Below are 20741 nucleotides of genomic sequence, written 5' to 3' on the forward strand. Positions count from 1 at the left end.
TTACCAGGTAGTAATAACAAGAGAGAGAGAGCTTCGTTACCAGTCGGGATGGGACGAACAACACTGGCGCGTCAGCGCTGTGTCGAGTGCGCATGCGTGACACCCCGGATTGGTGCGTATCGCTTTAAGAGAGACCCACGTGACCGATGCAGGAGCTGCGTCGTTCGGATGCGCCGCGACAAAAAAGAAACAAACTGTATCGACTTGTTGCGGGTTCGTGGATGGAGATCACATTGTTTGCTGTCCCTACTGCATTTCCGCTTTGCTCCCATTCATGGCTCGTTCTCGGAAATGTGTGAATGAATCCATTTTTAGTGTTATTTCATATGATTGAACACTTTGGTTAATAAAATCCCACATAAACATTTTAACTCTGAATTTTATTACGTACACATTTCTATAATTTACATGCCAACTCTTGAGCATTTTACACAAACAAGCAAAATGTGAACCCTTAACCTGAACAACTTCACTCAGCAAACAAGTGGAGAAAATGATACGATACAAAGATGATCATAGTTTAAGTAAGAGACCAGCAATGGAATAAAGATTATTATTATTTTACAGGCTAATGTTGGGTTTACAGCATGCAAGTTTTTCCATCTTCTTTCCATTTTGTTTACCTGCAATGATTTTAGATCTATAGCAGAGGTCACTGTTGAGTGACCAACACAGCGTGTCAATACGCTCCTTGAGGTATCATTGACCAATCACTAGTTACCAGGTAGTAATAACGAGAGAGAGAGAGAGAGAGAGAGAGGGAGGTTCGTTACCAGGTAGCCCGTCCTCGCTCCGCTGGTTCTGGGCTTTTGTTTCCTGACAGCGGCGCTGCTCTGCTGCAGTTCCCTCTCCAGCAGCCTATCACGCTCCACCATGCAGCTGAGTGGCATTGTGGGATATCAGGACCCCCCCCCCCCCCCCCCCCCCCTCCCCCCCCTCCAACACACTCACACACGCACGCACACAGGCACGCACGCGCCATAAGTGGCACCAGGTTGCTTTACGAGGAGAAAGCAGCACCAGTAATAATATCTGTTCCCGGAAAGCGAGGTTGAACCGAACCGAATCAGCGGTGGAAAGAGTCGAGGTACTGTAAGTACAAGTACAACAATGACGTACTTCAAAGACACAATACTTCCTTTGAATGGATTCCTATGTCCAAGACGCAAGTCAGGCTAAAACAGTGAGAATCTGCATTGACATTATTTTCTTCTTTTGTTTTCAGCCTGTCCCATCGTGGGTCGCCACAGCAATTCAGCCGTCTCCACTTCACCCTGTCCTTTACATCGTCCTCCCCAACACCAGCCACTCTCATGTCCTCCCTCACTACGTCCATGTATCTTCTCCTGGGTCGACCTCTAGCCCTGTTTCCTGGCAGTTCCATCCTCAACATCCTTCTACCGATATAGTCCCTGTCTCTCCTCTGAACATGTCCAAACCATCAAAGTCTGTCCTCTCTGACCTTGTCTCCAAAACGTCTAACCTTCACTGTCCCTCTTATTGTCTCATTTCTAATCCTGTCCAACCTGGTCACTCCCAAGGAGAACCTCAGCATCTTCATCTCCTCCACTTCTAGCTCCGCCTCCTGTCTTTTCCTCAGAGACACTGTCTCTAAGCCGTCCATCATGGCTGTCCTCGCCGCTGTCTTGTAGACCTTTCCCTTCGTCCTCGCTGACACTCTCCTGTCACAGAGCAGCGTTGATATGTTGAATAAAGTTTGCTGTATTTATCCTTGGACTGTTAGTGGGAAAAGTAGGCAACATGCTGACGTCAACTTAGGATATGTTTCAGCATTTTGCCACATCTAATTTACTGACTTAACTACAAATGAATTACTTATGTTTCATTTACAATATAAAAAAAAAAAACTAAAAAATATCGCAAATAGATTTAGGAAATTAAAAATGAATTAAAAAGATTTCTGCGTATATACTGTACATATATAAATAGGGAAGTTTTGTACTTTTAGCTACTACCAGCAAGTTATTTACAAACACGGAATGTACCTAATAAAAGATTAAAGTCTCTTCTTTCATCGGTTGTGTGTGTGTTCCTACCATTTTTCCTTTCGGAGTTATTGGCCGTTGAAGAGAGGCAGATTTCAATGTCAGGGTTGGCAGCGAATGTTTGGGTTTCAACAAACGCCTTTAGACGTGAATGGCACGCAAAGAGTTAACGATCGATGTAAGAGATCATGTTGTTAGTGATAACAGCAACCAGTGATCTGCTGTGTGCTTTTTGACTGACACAAAGGGAAAAGACATTGGACATTCATACTTGCGAGCGATCCGTCCTTATCTTTGTCTTTTTTAGTGAATGTAATGTCTTTATGTTGACATCCTGCATTCACAGGAAATAAGCCAATCGCCCAGTGTTTGATTGAAAATTGATCAATGGGAAGTTGACATTGATTTGAAAAACACAAGCCTCAGAGATAACTGACACTTAATAGATAAGAAAGGGAGTTCCGACTTTTAACGAGGTCTCACTCTGTACGTATATCGAGGTGCAGATAAGTGTGAGGGACTCCTCAGAGCAGCCTTTGATCAGCAGAATGATTGGTTCCACACAAGGCAGACAACATGTGATCTCTGGACTGCACTGAGCTCCTGTCGCTGCTTAAGTCCAATTCGTTTCTGCTGCGTACTCACACTTAGTCCCTGTGCAGCTCATTTGCTCCAAAGTCTGACCCTGAACTTTGTTCAAATCTGTGAGTTTTTCCAAAAAATTTGATAAGTAGGAATCTCCTTCTTATGATTAAGCTGTAATTGAATTGAGTGTATTAATTATTGGCAAGGGTAAAACTCATGAATGTTGCGTTTTAATCATCAATCCTGCGTGAACGTGTGCATGTACTCTTAAAAAAAAGAAAAAAGGAATCATGAACCTCATGAACCTCATTACAGTGATTCAATTTCCAGTGCTGTGGTCAGAAAAAGCAGGCTGGCACGTCCTCAATGCATAATTCTATTGAAGCATGGCCTGTACAATACACGGCAGATCACCCACGTGATCCAATTAAAAACAACAAAACAACTCCATCCATGCAACATCAGGATGTTGGCCTGGTGCAGAATAATCGCTGGGATAAAAGGGTTTTTTGCCCAAACATTGAATCGCATTGTGATTCCCCCCCCCCCCCCCCCCCCACAGTGAAACACAATGACTTCACCCGGCACTCTGTGTAGTAGATGGTACCCACTGCGTTTGTGACAACCTACAGGCCGATGATGTAACGTAAACTGGAACACGTACGTCCAGGGACAGAGAAGCCACAGGAGAAATTGATCTGTGCTCTTGTGATTGGATCATAAACTCTCTCACAGGAGAATACGAGGAAGCTGGAATGAAATATTTAAACATCCCTGACAATGTAAAAATGTGCAAACCCTAACCCTAACCCCCCCAGCCCCCAGAGGATGTTTGAAATCTCATTCAATCCTGTCCAGTAGTTGTTGAGGAGTTCAACTCATCCCCATAGAATCTGTTTAGCTGTGACTTATTTACAGCTCTGCTGCCTCTGTCCACCCCCCCCAAAAAAAACCCCAACGCCACCATCCCCTGCCATCCAGCTCTACTCAGCTGTAAACAATTTGACTCCCACAGGGCTGGAGGTCAGCAAACATGCATGTCTGGTTTAATTTTGACCCCCCCCCCCCTCACCCTTGTGTCTGTGTGTGTGTGTGTGTGTGTGTGTGTGGGATTGACAGATTGACACAAAGAGAGATTGGGACTAGGAGGGGAGAAGTGCTACTTTGATGTAGGACTCACATCTTTTCTGTATTTAGAACCTCTGGAGCCGCAGGCCAATGAGCGTGCTGCCATGTGATTACAGAGGAGGCATTTCTAGAGAAAGGGAGGGGTAACAAATGTGAAGCATGTGGTTAACAAGGGAAATCTGCAGCAGAGGAACATTTGTCCCAGTCTGGATGCATGCTGGTCACAGAAAGTCCACGTCCAAGAGGTTCTTCAAGTTTTTGATCTTCGTTTATTGGTGTAAAATTTTCGTTATTGGCTGTTGCATCCTCACATTATCTTAATCAATCAATCAATCACTCAATCAATCACATTACTTACAATTTTGACATTTTCATTTTTACTGCAAATGAATATCAACTCCAAATATCTGCCTCCTTGACAATCGTTATCGGCCGCAAAACATATATATTGGTCGATCTGCTAGAATAGAGTGCTACTCTACTCTACTCTACTCTACTCTACTCTACAGCTGGTCCTCAGTTAACGACGTCGTTATGACAGGCTTTTTCTTAAATTGAAGAGTATGTGTTTGGCGACAAGGAACGGCTGCTACAACGGGGAACCCGGAGAACCCGGAGAACCCGGAGAGAACGCACACGGACACAGGGAGAACATAAAAACTCTACACAGATAGGATTCAAACCGGTCCCTTCTTGCTTTGAGGCGACAGCACTAACCACTCCGCCACCGTGCTGCTCACCAAAAACGTCCATAAATGAAAACCACCAGGCATACCCAACACAATATATACAGTATATATATATACATACATACATATATAAAATATATACTAATAATTGATTCCGTGCTTTCTGAAGAATTAAAGAAAAGTCAAAGATTTTTTCTGGTTCCATTTTTTTTGTGATATATTGGATGCTTTTATATGTTTTATATTATAATTACATGGTTATTATGCATCTTGAAATGAGAATTAGTGTGTATTGTGTGCTGAAAGCCAAATCATTGTTTGTTGTAATAAATGTATAAAATAGATTTTAGCTGCGGACATTGTTACATTTGCAGTTACAGGGAGTGTAATTATTTACTTTAGCTGAGTGTTGTGTTAATAACGGGGAGGCCGTCTGGGTCACAGTGCCCAACCCAACAAGCAGCATTGGGTCAAATGACGTGCTCTCCTGCAGTGCTATTGATCATGAACTGAGCCGACAGAAGCATTGATTGAAATTCCTATGATGAATAATCAAAGATCACAAGAGAACAGCAGGAAATCCGTCCTGTGGCTGTAAATGTGAGCATGAATGGCTCCTTGAGCCAGATAAAGATTCTTGCATCATCCCATATAAAGGGCATCAGCTCCAACAAGACTTCTAAGGAGTAAGATAACATTCAAAAGGAAATTCCAAGGAGGGACACACTCACTCACCGATTCTGAGCAAAGGTCACCATGGTCACAAAATAATCTTTAATCAAATCTCAGCAAAATTGGTCTTGGAATAGAATCCCTGACCAACATCTTCAGATATTTTTACCTGATGAAATAAACAGTTTTGGTTCATCTTCATCCCAGTCAAAGCCAGATTTTGGAAATGCCCTGCTTGCTTGTCCATAATTGCAACTTTCCTGTGTTCCAGTGGCCACAGCTTGGAAAAACATGGCACGAAGGATGGTCACACATCAAAGCCAAATACACTTTCCCGTGCTACATGCTAGTTTTCAGCATCTGACCCTGTTTATACCAGGAAGTGAAAACTTTCTATTGAGAATGTTCATTCATTCATCTTCTGAACCGCTTTGTCCTTTACCGGGTCGTCCTGGTCGTACTATCCCAGCAGTCAAGGGGAGAGAGACGGGGGACACCCTGGACAAGCCGCCATTTCAACGCAGGGCCCATTGAGAATTTGTAGTGTTATAATTCCATCAGTCTTCCAAATTGTGGATCTTTAATTCATATACCAGACACGCTGTCTACAATATAAGCAAAGGACTGATCATGTACTAGTTGACTCCCAACATCCATTTACTCAAACGCTATGGGAATGTCCTGCTGGCAGGAACATACTGCATTCACGTTGTAGAAAGTGACTCTGGATTATGCACGGCAGTTTGGTCAACCACGTGAAGCATACGACAGGCTCCATCATCCTCTTCCTCACGGAGGCACACTGTTGCACATGATCACAACATCATGCCCAATCATCGCCGTTCAAATGAAATTCTTTCCCACCGCATATCCGGTTGAAATATGCCAAGACACGGAATCTGTGACGTGTCTGCACATTTGATTTTCTGCTATCAAAATCGGACAATGAGTCAGTTTCTTTTTCTGCAGGTAGAATAGTTGTGGTTGGTTTCTCACATGACGCTTCGGATATATTTTTTGCTAAAGTGGGGGCACTTAGGTGGATGACATAATATCGCACGGCTCCATGCACCAGTTAGCAACATCTAAAAGCAGATTTGATATGCTGAACAAATGTGTTCAAATCAAACTAATGAAGAAAATGCTGTGTCAAAATGTAGGATTTACTTGTTTCTTGAGAAATATCTTAGTTTACGTATGTAAACCGTCTGAAAGCATTCGTTTGAATAGCATCTGAGGAAGAGCTTAGAAGCAGCCGTACTATCACAGCAGTAGGATATCCTCTCATGCTGTTTCTGTTGAGCTGCCGGGGTTAAAGCACAGTTACTGCTGATCTACTGATACTCGACGTGGCAAAGCCTGAGAGAAAACTGCTTATAAGTCAGGAAGTTCCATTCAAGATTTGCAAATATTTTTGTGTGATTATTTTTTCCTGGAACTAAATTCCTTTTGGTATTTTTTGCAGGTCAATCAAAAGAACATATGTTACATAGTAATTACATGAAGATTGTCCTCAGAGTGCAGCCCTGCATTGCTGGTGAACTCGCCTATATTCTTCACGTTGCTATGACGCATCGTGCGTGTCCGGCTTTCTCCTGGCTGTAATTTCAAGAAGCATCAATATCTGGGAACCCCCTGCGTTTGGTGCCAGGACCTCAGAATAGACAGTTTCAGATTATATAGGGGTCAATGTAGAAGGAAATAAAAACTTTGACTGGAAATGATGAGTCCCGCAGACTTTGCCCAGCCTTATCGCCCTGCTCCTGCACATTCACCATCAATATCTAACATCATAAACTAATTTAAGGAGCAACTCGGGACGCGGGGCATCAGCAGAGTCTAATGTCTCTCTTAAATGGACAGGGTGAATAGAAGAAAAGTAATCTGAGGGTGTCAGATTATTCCAGTAGAACATTCTGATTGAAGTTCCTTTGTAGTTCCTCTCGCAGACCTCTATAGCTCCAGTCAGGTGCGTTTACCGAAGCGCCTCACCTGATAGGCGTCACACTTCCCGTTTTTGTGAATGAGCGCGTGTACTCACCATTTCACATTCCACGTTATGGCAGCAGGTCACCCACCATATGTCGGGGAGCCCCGGCGTTTAACAGGGGGAGACACAGGAAAACAGAACATCAGGCCTCGCATTCGGTGCGCGTTGCGTCCGATAATAGAACTCACTTTTTTAAGCCACTTTAGCAGCTGCACGTCTCAAAGTAAATTCCCTCACGCTCAAACCTGCTGCGCTTCAGGAAGCCCTGCGGCGCTAAAACGCAAGAACAAACAGATCCGAACTCTACCTGACTCCTCTGAGCGGAAACAGCCTTTACGCGCACCAGCTGCGCGCTTCTGGGGAAGCTGGGGGCTCGTTCGGGGGCTCCGGACCAGAGACACCTGTACGCCCGTCCAGTGGGGAACCTTCTCACCGAGCTGACTCCGCCCCTCCCTCCACAAACCGGCCCCCTCCTGAACGGGCACGCCCATGATGACGACGCAGAGTCCCAGCGCCATCTGCTGGTAGGGTAGGGACGTGTTTGATGCGCCTCTTTGGCCTCATTCAAAACGTCCCTAAAAATTCACCTTTCAGGGGGCAGAAACGGAGAAAGTCATCACGACTCTCTCCGGATCAACCCCATCTAATTATGAGGGGAATGAGCTGCTTGGTGGAGGTCTGTGTGGTGCGGTGCTTTTCTCGTTTCGGATTGTGTTCGCTGCAACATAGCTTTGTCCAAAGTGGAAATTACCTGAAATAATTTCATATGAAGTGGATATTTTAAAACTGTATAAAGATTTGACTCATTTATTCCCATTTATACCAAGTACAACAGTCCGGCAATATATCTGACATTCATAGAGGTCAAGGTCATTATGTTCTGTTGAAGCATATAGGAGGATTCATTTCAGAAAATGCTTGATGAAAGTAGGATTTACTGCATAAGACTTTTGCCCAGTAAACTCAGAAAACAGTAAACTTTGATTGATTCGATTGATTGATTCATTTCTACGTGAAGTACACGACTTTGGGGGGAGTACAATTTAAACAGATATAGAGAAGGACGCACACATGTCCGATTTAATACTAGCTGTCGAACTGACTTGAGGAGTTTAGTGAATGCTGATGTTTTAAAGGTGGAAAAGATATAAAGTGCTGAAGATCACAGGATATCGCACGCTTCGTTGCATCAGCTCTAACATCGTTTAAGCAGCCTAATTTAAGTAAGATTTTAGAATGACATGCTTGACAGCTTTCTCTACACAGCAGTATTATTAAAACATTAACTGGAGGGGGTTAAACCAATGACTTCAAGATGATTGCTGTCACGTCTCTCGTTAGATAAACGTAACATCGATACCGCTGCAGTCTTTCCCAGTAATGAGAAGCACTGCTGAAGTGCAGCGGAGAAAAGATCTATCCAATCTTTAGGTTTGCCACACGCTTAGTCCTGCTTGTTCTGCATTTGGTTTTAATTTTTCATTCTCTTTCCTTAATTCTGTCAAAAGCATTGAGAGCAAAGTGTTTTTTGCATTTTGCTGCATTTAATGCTTTGTCACACAATAACGCCTGTTCGTCCCAACAGCAGGTGTCGCAGTCAAGTTTATTCAACCATAAATGTTTCCTATATAAACAAGTGTGCACAGAAGAAAGACCTCATCCTTAAGGTCTCAATCCTAACCAAACGTCTACCTGAGATTCATATCCAGCTCACCTTTTCACAGAGTATTCACACAGCAAAGTAGAGAAACGTTTCTAGACTATCTGGTTTTCTGTGGCATAGGTTGATGCTACAGTACGACAGAAATTCTCAGTGATAGTTTTGGCAATTCTACAAGCTACAATATTTGTCCTACACTCTTGTACGCTCTTGTGTAAAATAAAAGTTAAAACTCATCAGATATTTTGTGTTGTTTACAAATCTTTACTAGATCTTCTCCACAAGTCTTTAGTATTGCTCTTGCTACAATGAAAAAATAGAAAAATGACATCTGAATAATGAGCAGTGGATGTATTTATAAAGAGTCTTGCTCTTCATGGCTATGTTTCAATAGTCCTTAGCTGCTTGCGCGCCACATTTCTTTTCCTCTGTAATGGCCAGCTTCACGTCGACATCGCAGAAGAAGATTCAAAGCAGAGAACAGAGGCAAAAAAATACTAAAACCCATGTCTAGGATTCTCCAGCGGTGCTAGGTGTGACTAGAGCGTCCTGTCCCTGAGCGTCTTTCTCTGCTGCTGCTGCGTCTGTTTCTGTGTCCTGTTCGGTGGCCGCTAAAGAAGTACTTGTGTCTGGGGCATCGAAGGACTCCCCCCCCAGACCGGTTAGTTTGATGTAGCCTTTACTGTTCGAACGCTCCAGACGAGGGCAGCTGAAGCGCCTTGCTCTGTCACCTTGGCAACAGGCAGACACAGACAGGCTGCAGCGGCGTGCAAACCTGGGCTGATCCGTGAGCGAGTTGAGAGACAGCCGCGACCCCGTCGCCCTAGCAACGGGTGATGGGGGAAACAGCTGGGTGAGCTGTGGCTGAGATGAAACCTGTTTGTGATCTGGGCTGGCGCTTGTTTCCTCATGGTTCAGATGGTGCGGCGGGGAATCTGTCATTGAGGTGTCCGTCTCCTTGGTGTCCGTCTCGTCTGTCTGGCCGCTGCTGGCTTGTCCGGTCTGGCTAATGGTCTCAGGGGCAGCTTCGGTAGCGGCCTCTTCCTCTTCCTCTTCCTCTGAATGCCCCCCTGCCCCCACTCTCTCAGATTCCCCCACCTCACAGTTGTTCAGTTTGATCACAGGGAGGGTGAACGCATTCACTGAGGACGTGACAATGGAGGTGGTCTCCCATTGTCGGGGCTGCGGGGCCTGCTCACTACTGTTGCTATAGTCCTTATAGATGCTGTAGACAGTGTCTGTGAAGGTCTGAGCGTCTCGCGACCAGCTACGAGACCTGCTGGCTAAAGATTGGCGTCTAAATACCTCATCGCTACCTGACTCACCCTGGAAGCCTCGTCCAGTGGAGGGCCAGGAGCTCCGAGTCAGCATCCCACTCGCCAGAAATGAGCCAGACGGGCCCTCAGCATTCCGAGACTGAGTGTAGTTCACCAAACCGTTGAGGGGCGAGTACTCCTTTGACCTTACGCCATGTAGATCTATAACGGTGGAGTAGATGTCCCGAAGGTTAATGATTTTGGTTTTCTTGTCTCGGTTTTCATGGAGGACTGCATTGGCGCAGATAAAGAGGAAAATTCCTATTCCCATCACCAGTGGTCCGAAGACTTTCAGAGTGTCTGAATAGAGGTAAGCATCCAGGAAATCGCAGACGACGCCACAGTGATGGGACGAGCCCGAGATGGTGCTGTTAGAATGGCTCTGGTTGAATGCACGTGTCTGGCCAGAAGGGGGGCTATCGTGGGTCAGGTTAAAGAGAAGGGCTGGACTTCTGGCGTAGCTCATCCTGTTGCTGCGGTACGCGCCAGTCCTGCGGCGCTCCTGGTAGCCCTGCTGACTTTGACTGGGCCAGTAGCCCAGGACAGCCATGGAAATCCCGACCATTAAAACCAGAAGTCCCAGGCCAGCCATCACTCCAGCCGGGGAGCAGAGCTTCAGCTTCCCCTTCACCACAACCACATCGTTCTTCTTCTTTCTCTTGGATTTCCGTTTCTTTTTGTTCTCCGCCCGGTTCTTAGAGCGGAGCGAATCCTGGCGCCTGTTCATGCGCAGCAGGCCACCCGTGGCTATCATGGTGGCGATTGGACAGCAGGCTTGTCGCTCAACCTGGAGGGAAACACGTTCAAAAGGAAAAAGCATTGTGTTAATGATATGCGTGAAGATAAAGCATCAATATAGGAATTATTTTCAGGGTTATTTTCACCATTTTCCAATTACCGTAAACTACTTGATAGATTATCATCAAACTGGACATGTGCCAAGGAAGAAACAATGCAGTGTTTAGTAAACATGGCATCATTAAAATGTTGTACATCGAATTCAGTGGGGAAAACACGGAATCACAAACTTTATGGGCAGATTGGGCACCAGTCACAGCATTTGAGTCTAAATCTGTTGACAGTTTGTGGGCTGTCTGTCAATCACTGTGATTTAAACACACACACACAGAGCAGAGCAGTTTGGGTGAGCTTTAATACCTATGGATGTTTTTCTTTTTAATCTTCAATATTTAAACTAAAGTGAAAAAGTGAAAGAGCGTATAGACTGGGTGAGTTTTGAAGTGCAACGGCTTGAAGTTAAAAGGTGCAGATCGCCCTTGCATTGGCCTCGTCTCCAAGAGGATCCTTTTTAAATAATCATCAAATAATACAAAGACGTAAGCAAAACAGAGACAGCACAAGTCGACAGCCGAAAACAGAGCGTTCTATTTATTCAGCTGTGATATCAGCCTCTGAAAATATGATGTGTCCAGACATGAGTCCAGCAGGCATGTTCGCCCTACATCTCTCTCTCTCTCCTACCAAGTACCTCCTGCTTTCCACACAAATCGACTTCAGCGTCAATCAGCGCAGCTGTGCTCCACGCTGACCCCCCCCCCCCCCCAATCACTGGCAGCATCTCATGGAGGTGAATGGGAGCTAATTGTTACACTGCTTCACCCGGACAGATGTTTGCATTTCTCTCTCTCTCTCTGATTACAAAAGCAGCCACTCGAAGCCGCAGAGGAAGCCAAAGCACCAACTTGAGCACGAAGCTGAGAGTTGCCATCCAGATGTTGGGGAATCAGTCAGACGCTGCTGGTTACAGACTCCAGCGTCTATTCAATCAGACTGATCAGGGTTGAGGTTCAGCAATGGCTTGTTCTACAAATCAACTCAGAGCAGCATTTAATGAGACGCTTCCGAAGGCAGCTTTGGGCCTTTACCGTCAAAATAACGACGATGGAGCCCCCGGGAACCCGAGGATGACCCCGGTTATCAGCGCTCCCCCCCCACCTGAGCCTCGGTGGGGGGGGGCGCTCACATCCAATAAGCACTCACATGTCTCCCAGGCGAGAGCAAGTCAACCTGCACTAAAACTGATGGCGCGGAGGCGGCGGAGCGCTCGCTATATTTGGAAACGCGCAGCCGGAGTGGGAGCGGACCTATCGGATGGTTCCTCCGTCTGCGGGGCTGCACGGGAAGCCGCTCAACTCTCAGGATGGAGAGGAGGCCGGATTTAAACCCATCCAAGCTGCGGGGGCGCATATCCGCGCGTAATGTTGCATGAGTAATCGACTGTTGACATTACGGCGCATCTGTTTCCCTTCTGTTGGAAAAGCCCGTGGAGCTAAAGTGTGACCCGCTGATGAGTCGGAGGCGCCCTGAACGCACCCAGAGCCACGGAGACGTGTCTCACTCCGACACAAACCCCCCCAACGCAGGGCGCAGACACGCCAAATATCCACGCATCCTCCTCCACGGCCTCACGAGGCTTGCGGAGCGGAGCACGCCAGCGCCGCAACTCCAAGCTGTGCGCTAATAAGAGGCTCAAAATGTGTCTGAACAACTTATTAGAAATTATTGCCAGCAAAGGTTTTATATTTCTGGATCCTCGTTTCGCACGCTGATTTCTTTATCTGGCATATTTCGCAATAATCTGGAAACGCAAACCAATCTCGGATTAAATGACAATAAAATCCTTGTTTTCACTCCGCGGACAGAAGTCAAAGGACAATGGAGTGCGCGGTCTCCAAAGTCCGACGCCTCCCCAAAGCCAAAACTCTTGCCCGTCGATTTCAGATCGGCCACAAAACGCGAACACTTTAACCCAAAACCATCGCCTCCGTCCGTGGATGCCAGGAGGAGCCGCAGACGCGACAAGCAGACACATAAGAGGCGCGCTATATTCAGCTGGAGAGGAAGACGCAGGAAGATGGAGATCAAACATCAGAAATAGAGAGACGCTCACCAGAAATTGTGGTTTGACAATAAGACATGATCTCCGGCGCGCTCCTTGTTCAGCTGTGCACGTCGCCGTGCGCCAAGCCTGGAAGAGCGGCTTCCAGTTCAACGTCGCTTCACAATAGAACGGAGGGGCGGGCCAAATGCGTGCCCATTGGTGGAATCTATTGGACAGTATTAAATAAGATAGGGCAGCTTGGACCTTTTATCATCCTACATCCACATGTTTCTAAAAAATATCCGACACATCTGGGGCAATAAAGTGCAGAATGAAAACCGGATAATCCAGAACGCAGATGCGTTCGGCCACACTTAATATCTTTTGTCAGACTGATCTAACAAAAAGCATGACCAGACTTCTCATCCCTGATGGAACACCTAAATAAATAGTTACGCGGTGCTTCACAGTGATGTAGAGTATATGAGGTGAAAGAAAGGCTAATTCAAATGCCCCAAATCCATCACCTCTTACATCATGTGCCTTCCTCCTTCTGTTCCCCCTCCCCCTTTGGCTACATTACCATAATTGCGCATATGCAGACTTCCCATGTTTAAAAAAACCGAAATATGACAGAGTCCAGATGTTCTTATAGGTGATGGGAGACTGGAAACAGAGGAAGCAACCCTTCAACGGGCAAGAGGGCGCAAGAAAAAGGACACTTTAGTGCTAACGCTCTAGAGTTGAAATGTGTTTGGTGTATGAAATGATTTGGTAGAACGAATGGAGACACCTCCTGTGCCCACTGCAGTCGGAATCAACCTTCACACGCACATGGGGAATGATCCAGTGGCTTTAAAGAGCTGGAGGTTCGGAGCAGCTTTCAGAATAGCTTGTTCACTAAAGGGAAAAGCAGCGACATAAATGAATGAATGCATTTTATCTTGGTTCACTTCAATGAAACAGAAATAAAGAACACTATTTCAAAGGTTTTTTTTTATCCACATGAACGGAAGTGGAGTAAATAGATTAGATAGATAGATCTTTTTTCTCCCTTCTCCTCAGGACTGTCAGGAGACAATACACTTTTATAATGATCCATTTCTTTAGGCAATTACTTCATATTTATATATATCCATCAATACATATACTGTACACATGAATATATACTTATACACACATATATATATACTTATACATTATACACACACATATTGTCTTCTAATCTTCTAATCATAGAATATTTCCCAATCACACTTTCCTTGTAAATTCTTTGCAAAACATTGATAGTACCGTAATCTGATACTCAGCAGAGAAGATGTCTGGGGCTCGCTGAGCGTCCTCAGATGGAGCTCTGCTGACTCCATGGGCTTTGAGAACTACCAGAACCTGACTAAATATATTAAAGCGTTGGAAACATTTTCATGTTTTCTCAGTGCAGAACTGCTGAGAAATGTTCAGGTTATGATAAATATACTTCCCATGACCTGAAGGTGAAAGACTTGACATCCTGTACGGCCCAGCTAATCTTACCCTGAAAGTCTTAATCATTAGTCATTAAGATAACACCTTTGATGAAGTGCGTATTTAAATGTGAAAATGAGAAGCGAGCAATGAAGGGCAGAGAACACTGCACTTTGTCAAGTCAGAGAACTTTGTTAATGTTGGGCTTTTCATTTCTTGTGGGATGGGGAGGGGCTTCCATCCACACTGTAACAGTGTGGATGGAAGCCAGGAAATCAAGTGTAAAGAACAAAACCAAACAATGTCCCTCTTTCTTGAATCCTATTCCTCCCGAGGCATGACGCCCCAATCCCACCGGTCACTACCGAGGCGTAAGTCCTTAAAAATGGGTCACAAATATCTCATATATATATATATATATATATATATATATAAAACGTTTCATATGTGTTGAAGGATAGCACACGTTTCCTTCTTTTAATCCAGGGATAATTCCCTGCTGCGGGGTGACACGTGGAGGATTTAGTACTCAAGAACTGGCTAAAGTCAGTGCCTGTGGTTGTCACGGTGATATATTATGGCAGTCTGTGTGACAGTGACACAATCAGATGTGCTTTAAATAAGTTTGGAATTACAATAAGCCTCCGCAGGAGAGAAGAATAAGTTACATCAAGCTTTTTGATGCACACACATCGCTCATTACTAAATGTTGGTACTGCTGAAAATCTTGGTACTGCTTTTATCCTTCAAGTACACAACACTTTGTACTTCTGGTATATTTTAAAACCTGCACTATCCTGGAACTCCTTGAATTCCCTAAAGGACCACGCTCTAACATTCTTAAGAATAAATCACAACAGATGGTACTTGTGCAAAACAAATAGGGCCAAGATGAAATGGTAATAATGAATATTCCTCTTCACTGGACCAAAATGCAATTAATACCAATTAACGGTACTCGCATCAATATGCTGACCTTCAGCTTTGGACCGATGCCACATTAATCTCATTAGGATGGCGATTCACCCAGAGGTCCTCATAAATCACACCAGAGCTTCCCACTGGAAGCATCATCTGCATCATCGTTTGCACAGGTACCTGTAGGGAGAATACCTCCCTGTGATTAATGACTGCTACAGCCCATAGTTTCTGGTCGTGGCTAATGAGATGTGCATTTGTGGTCCATTTCTATGTTGGGCAGCCATGGGTCTCTGACATCACGTGGCGCACTGCAAATGGAACGAGCTCTAAAGTTGAAGCAGGAACTGAGCCCAGTCGTAGTTGGGTTAGAGAGGAGAAACATTCAGGAGCGCATTGACAGATGAGAGGGTGGGAGCGTAGAGCAGCAGGCGAGCACTCGCCCACAGCAGGAGGTCACTTCCTGGTGTTGAACTCGCTTCATTTCCACCGCTGATGAATAGGCATCTAAAGATCTGAATTAGACTGGAGGCCAGCATCAGCCCACATATCATCAGATTATATCACTAATGGAGATGCATGGGGACATTACAGAGGTAATACGTTCCCTGCGATGTAGGACAGCCCTAGAAAGAACCGAGAAGCCCCATTAAAGGCCGAGTGTTACAGAAGTTGGCAAAGAGTTCAGATAAAACACTTTTGTTCTTCTGTTTGCCTCTTCCTCTGTAGATGCTTGTGAAACGGATAATAAACAGCAATGAGCAGAGTCGGCATTATTTCAAGAAAAGACAGGGATTACACATTTTCAGCATCAAAAGCTCCGTTCCTGAACTGCAGAATCATGAATTCTGTCGGCAGAGCAGCCACAAAGTAAAATAAATAAATAAATACAGTAGCTTCATTTTAGAGTGCAGCAAAGCCGTTGCAGAATCAGGGCTAATTCTCTGAGCGTTTAGGATTCATGGGACCACAGTGAGGAATCCTTCTTTGATCACCCATCCTAGATAATATAGGTCATCTCTTCAGGGAAAAACAACAAAGATCAAATGAGGCAGAAAATACCCACCTCGGTGGAGCTGAACACAAACAGAGCCTCCGATGACGTGCTACTGTACAGCGAGCCGCTGCACAGACCAACGAATGAGGTTGTGATCTTTGGCATTTACAGCGCCAGAGTCCATCAGCGTGTGTGCTGACGAGAGAAAAGGGGATTTTTCTGTAAATGTGAAATATTGCATCTGTCATTTCCTATTCTGCTGCCTGTACGTGGAGCCTGCTCAGACACGGTATCCATGGCAACCATTTTATAATGCCTCCCGAAGCACCTCGCTCCCTTTTATCTGGGCTGGAGGGCTGGGACCAGAGGCAGCCGAGAATCAAATGAGAGGGAAGAAGTGACAGCTGATGGGGCTGTACATAAAGATGTGTTTTTCATCTGACATGTTTGTAAGGCACTAGCTCCAAAGGTGTGACTTTCAAAAAGGCAGCAGATCGGGGAGAAAATGACAAGAGAAAAGAGAGGACACGACTCAACGTCTTCTCTGTTTAAGAGACACACGTCCAGAAATTATTTTTGGTTGCAGATTTGGAGACCTACTTATTAGTACCTCCGCCGAGGCGGCGGTTATGTCATCGACGGCGTTTGTTTGTCTATCCGTCTCTTAATAAGGCTCAAAAGGTTCTGGACGGATCTTGATAAAATCTTCAGGAAATGTTGGGTAGGTTACCAGGAACAGATGATTACATTTTAGTGATGATCTAGAAGAGATCCAGAATTCTGGATCAGTTTGAAATGTTCAGTAACATTGCAGTAAACTGAGCTTCAAAATGTGTTCCTCAATATCTCGGTTGATTATTGACCGATGGTTATGGAATTTGACACAATCATGTCGGGTGGGGGGGTTCTATCGCACCGCCGAATTTCATCCGGATTGGATCCAGAATGACGTTAGGAAAAAATATTACATTTTAATATTGAAACTCCATTTACGGATTAAAAAATCTGTTATAAATACACATCAACCCTGATTCACTTTTACTTTTCATGGTTGATGTATAATGATACCAAGAACAATTAAAACCTTTTGGTGATGATCCAGATCACCATGTAGACGGTGTAAATCCTATTAGGAGGGGAATGAGCTGCTCGGCGGAGGCACTTTTCTAGTTATTAAATACTTTGAAGGTTTCATTCCATGTGAATCAGTGAGACATTCTAGCAGTGACATTCACAGCACAGTGGCATGGTCTCTGAGTCCTGGAGGACGAGTCCAGTCATGTGGAATTCAGCAGGCAGTAGGATGATGGGAGGGGGCGCGGAGCCAGCTGGGTCTTCTGCAGGGGTGAGCCAGATCCCGTTCGAGGACCTGACAAGACCAATCAGAGAAGAGCTCAGGCCCCAGCCATGCATGCTAATCAGCTCGTCAGTAGAGCCTGGGACGAGGGCATCTGCAGGAGTTCATTACCATGGATACAGCAGCAGTCATACAATATTACCTGAGCAGGTAAATCAAGTGGAAGGAATATGGTGTGGTGACTGAGGCTTCACGACATATGTGTCAAACTCAAGGCCCGGGGGCCAATGTGGCCCGCCATGTCATTTTTTTGTGGCCCGCAAGAGCTTTGTGCTGACATTTGTTTTTGTAAAATGCTGAAAAGTAAAAGTGAATCAGAGTTGATGTGTATTTGTAACTGATTTTTAATCTGTAAATGGGGTTTTAATGTTAAAATTAAATATTTGTTGCTGACTCCATTCTGGATCCGACCCAGATGATATTCAGTGGTGAGATAGAGCCCCCCCCCCCCCCCCACCCTACATGACTGTGTTAAATTCCCTAAATATCGGTCAATAATCAATGGAGATATTGAAGAACAAATTACAGACAGACGCCGGCGATTACATAACCTCGGTGGATATTTTTACAGCAGTAAGGTATCGATATATTTTTAGAACTATGCAATTGCATATGTAATATTTATAATTTTATTAAGTATGTAGTAGTAAATACAGTTATTTAGCAGCATGTTAAGGAGTAGTTACATTTTATTTACATTACATTACATTACATTTAGTTACATTTACACGATATTACATTTACAACTGGCCCTTTGAGGGCAACCGTAATGCTGATGTGGCCCTCGGAGAAAATGAGTTTAACACCCCTGCTCCACGACCTTCCGTTACATCACTACTTATCAGAACAGGCTGTTGTGTGATGGAAGGGGGGGGGTGCTCAGTAGCTAATCCATTGCCACATACATTTCTTCATGCATGGAGGAATACAAAGATTTTTATTCACGCTTTAATATTAAAACTGGGCAACGAGAATACCAGGCAGAAAAAGAAAAAAGAAAAAGGAGGAACGCAGCGTTCATGCAGACGATGGTGAAAGAAGTCGTTTGTCGTATCAGAATAATCCTGTAACTGGATTTAGGCTAATGTGGCCCATTTGTCTTTCACTGTGCCACTCCTGCTTCTACTCTCAGTTGTGTGTTACCTCGGTGTCGGAGGACTTTGGGGACGCTCACAAGTCATTTTCTTTCTTTGCGTAAGCTCTAATCATGTGAAAACACGAAGTGAGGTGGGAGGAAGTCGGAGTACCTGGAGAGAACCCACGCAGCAAGGGGGAGAACATACAAACTCCTTTTTTCTTTTTACCTTGTCTGCATTCGTGCTCCACAGTGACAACGTACATAATGTCAGTCACTGTTAGAGTTCTATGCAATTTTTATTCTTATACAAACTCCTAACAGAAAGGACGCAAGTTGGATTCGAACCTGTGAGCTTCTTGCAACGCAACAGCGCTTACCACTGCGCCACCGTGTTGCCTGTGTTCATCTTGAAAATGGATGGTTAACTGCATTCCCTCCAAAGCTGAATTGGGTTGTCATCTGACAATCCACGCTTTTTCAATGCTTATGATTAGCTCATCAAAATGATCAGTAGTGTTAAAATGTATTTCCAATAAAAAGTGTCATATTTTGACTTGACAGACATTTTTTGCTGCGTTTATTGAGAGCTGCTTTGAGGTCATGTGTCTTTTCGTGTGGTGATGCATTCATTTCCCAATGAATTGTGACTTTGCAAGACAAACCCTCATTTGTGCTGTCAGATGAATTCACCTTTACTGCTGCGAGACACTCAGCATCTTTAATTGTGATAATAGTGAGGATGTATATGTGTTGGAAGGAAAAGTAGACCTACGGTAAATGTAAGATATGACATATTTATACTGACAACTTCCTGACTTGTGTAGTAACACGTTTTAGCCGTTACTGACTAATTTGCAGTTAATGAAACAAGCAAATATTTCCCCGTCTTGGTGATCAATGCTTCCAGAGTAGCGTCATCGCCTTGTTCTTAGCTGAAGGAGAAGATCAGTTCTGCCTCTGCAGTTTATCAACTCGTGACAGATTTGCACGACAGCCTTAAATGTCTCCAGAAGGAGCGGTTCCCTCCAGGATGAAAATCAGCTGGAAGACATGAAACACACGCAAAGGCTGAAAGGGGGATCTCCTGGATGTCCTCCCGAGGGTCTCTAGAAGATGCTGAGCTTTGGGTTTCTAAGTCGACTGTGTGGCTGCTGAGGTAGCAGAACCTTGGAAAAGGAGTTAATTCATCCAACATTTACACTGAGGTTGATACAAACAGAAATGCAATGGAATTAGACTTCACAAATAAATCATAGCTGCAAATGTGTGTGTGTGTGTGTGTCTAGCTTCATTCTGGGTGCGCACCCAGATAATATCCTCAAACCAACTCATTAGTTATAACATAGTCGTAGACAGTTCTGGTTTTATTTGTAGAGGTTGTTGAAACCTTTGCAGCTAAGATTTCTTCCTACAACCCAACAAGCATTTGGACTTGCATTTTGTGGTCCTCAAAGCACATAAAAAATAAATAAGAATTCCACATAAAAAATTAAACAGGAACATTTTCTTTCCAAGCTCATTGCCCCAGTTGACCCGCCCCCCCCGCCCCCCCCCCCCCGCCCCCCCCCCCCCACACACCATAATGTCAGGAGAAAGGCATTTTGCAGTGGAAAGTAATTTGAGGTGAACCAAACATTTAGACTCATTGTCTTCAGTTTCAAGTGGAGCTCAGAAATGCCAGAGTCTCTGCTTGTAGTTTATTTACACACGGATATGTTCAGCATGTTGTACAATTTCATGCATCCATTTGTTACCTCCGCCGAGGTGGGGGTGATGTGAGCCCCGGCGTTGGTCTGTCTGTCTGTTAGCAAGATAACTCAAAAAGTTCTGGACGGCTCTTGATGAAATTGGGAATGTTACCAGGAACAGATGAATGAATTTGGGTGATGATCCAGAAGAGATCTTGAATTCTGAATCACTGGAGTCAATGGAGCTTCAACATTTGCTTTTCAATATCTCGGTTGATTATTGACCAATGTTTATGGAATGTGACACAGTCATGTAGGGTGGGGGCTTCTATCTTACCACCGTATTTCATC

At 44.6% G+C, this 20741-nt stretch overlaps 1 protein-coding gene across 1 annotated transcript; it reads right to left on the bottom strand.

Annotated features, from left to right (window-relative positions):
- Window positions 1-9240: 9240 nt before the first annotated feature.
- LOC137905099 (transmembrane protein 200A) lies at window positions 9241-10800 on the bottom strand. The gene has a single exon (XM_068749329.1). It carries the CDS (start codon window positions 10798-10800, stop codon window positions 9241-9243), a length of 1560 nt encoding a protein of 519 aa, XP_068605430.1.
- Window positions 10801-20741: the final 9941 nt, after the last annotated feature.

Source organism: Brachionichthys hirsutus, chromosome 15, assembly GCF_040956055.1.
Source record: "Brachionichthys hirsutus isolate HB-005 chromosome 15, CSIRO-AGI_Bhir_v1, whole genome shotgun sequence".
Classification (NCBI taxonomy): Eukaryota; Metazoa; Chordata; class Actinopteri; order Lophiiformes; family Brachionichthyidae; genus Brachionichthys; species Brachionichthys hirsutus.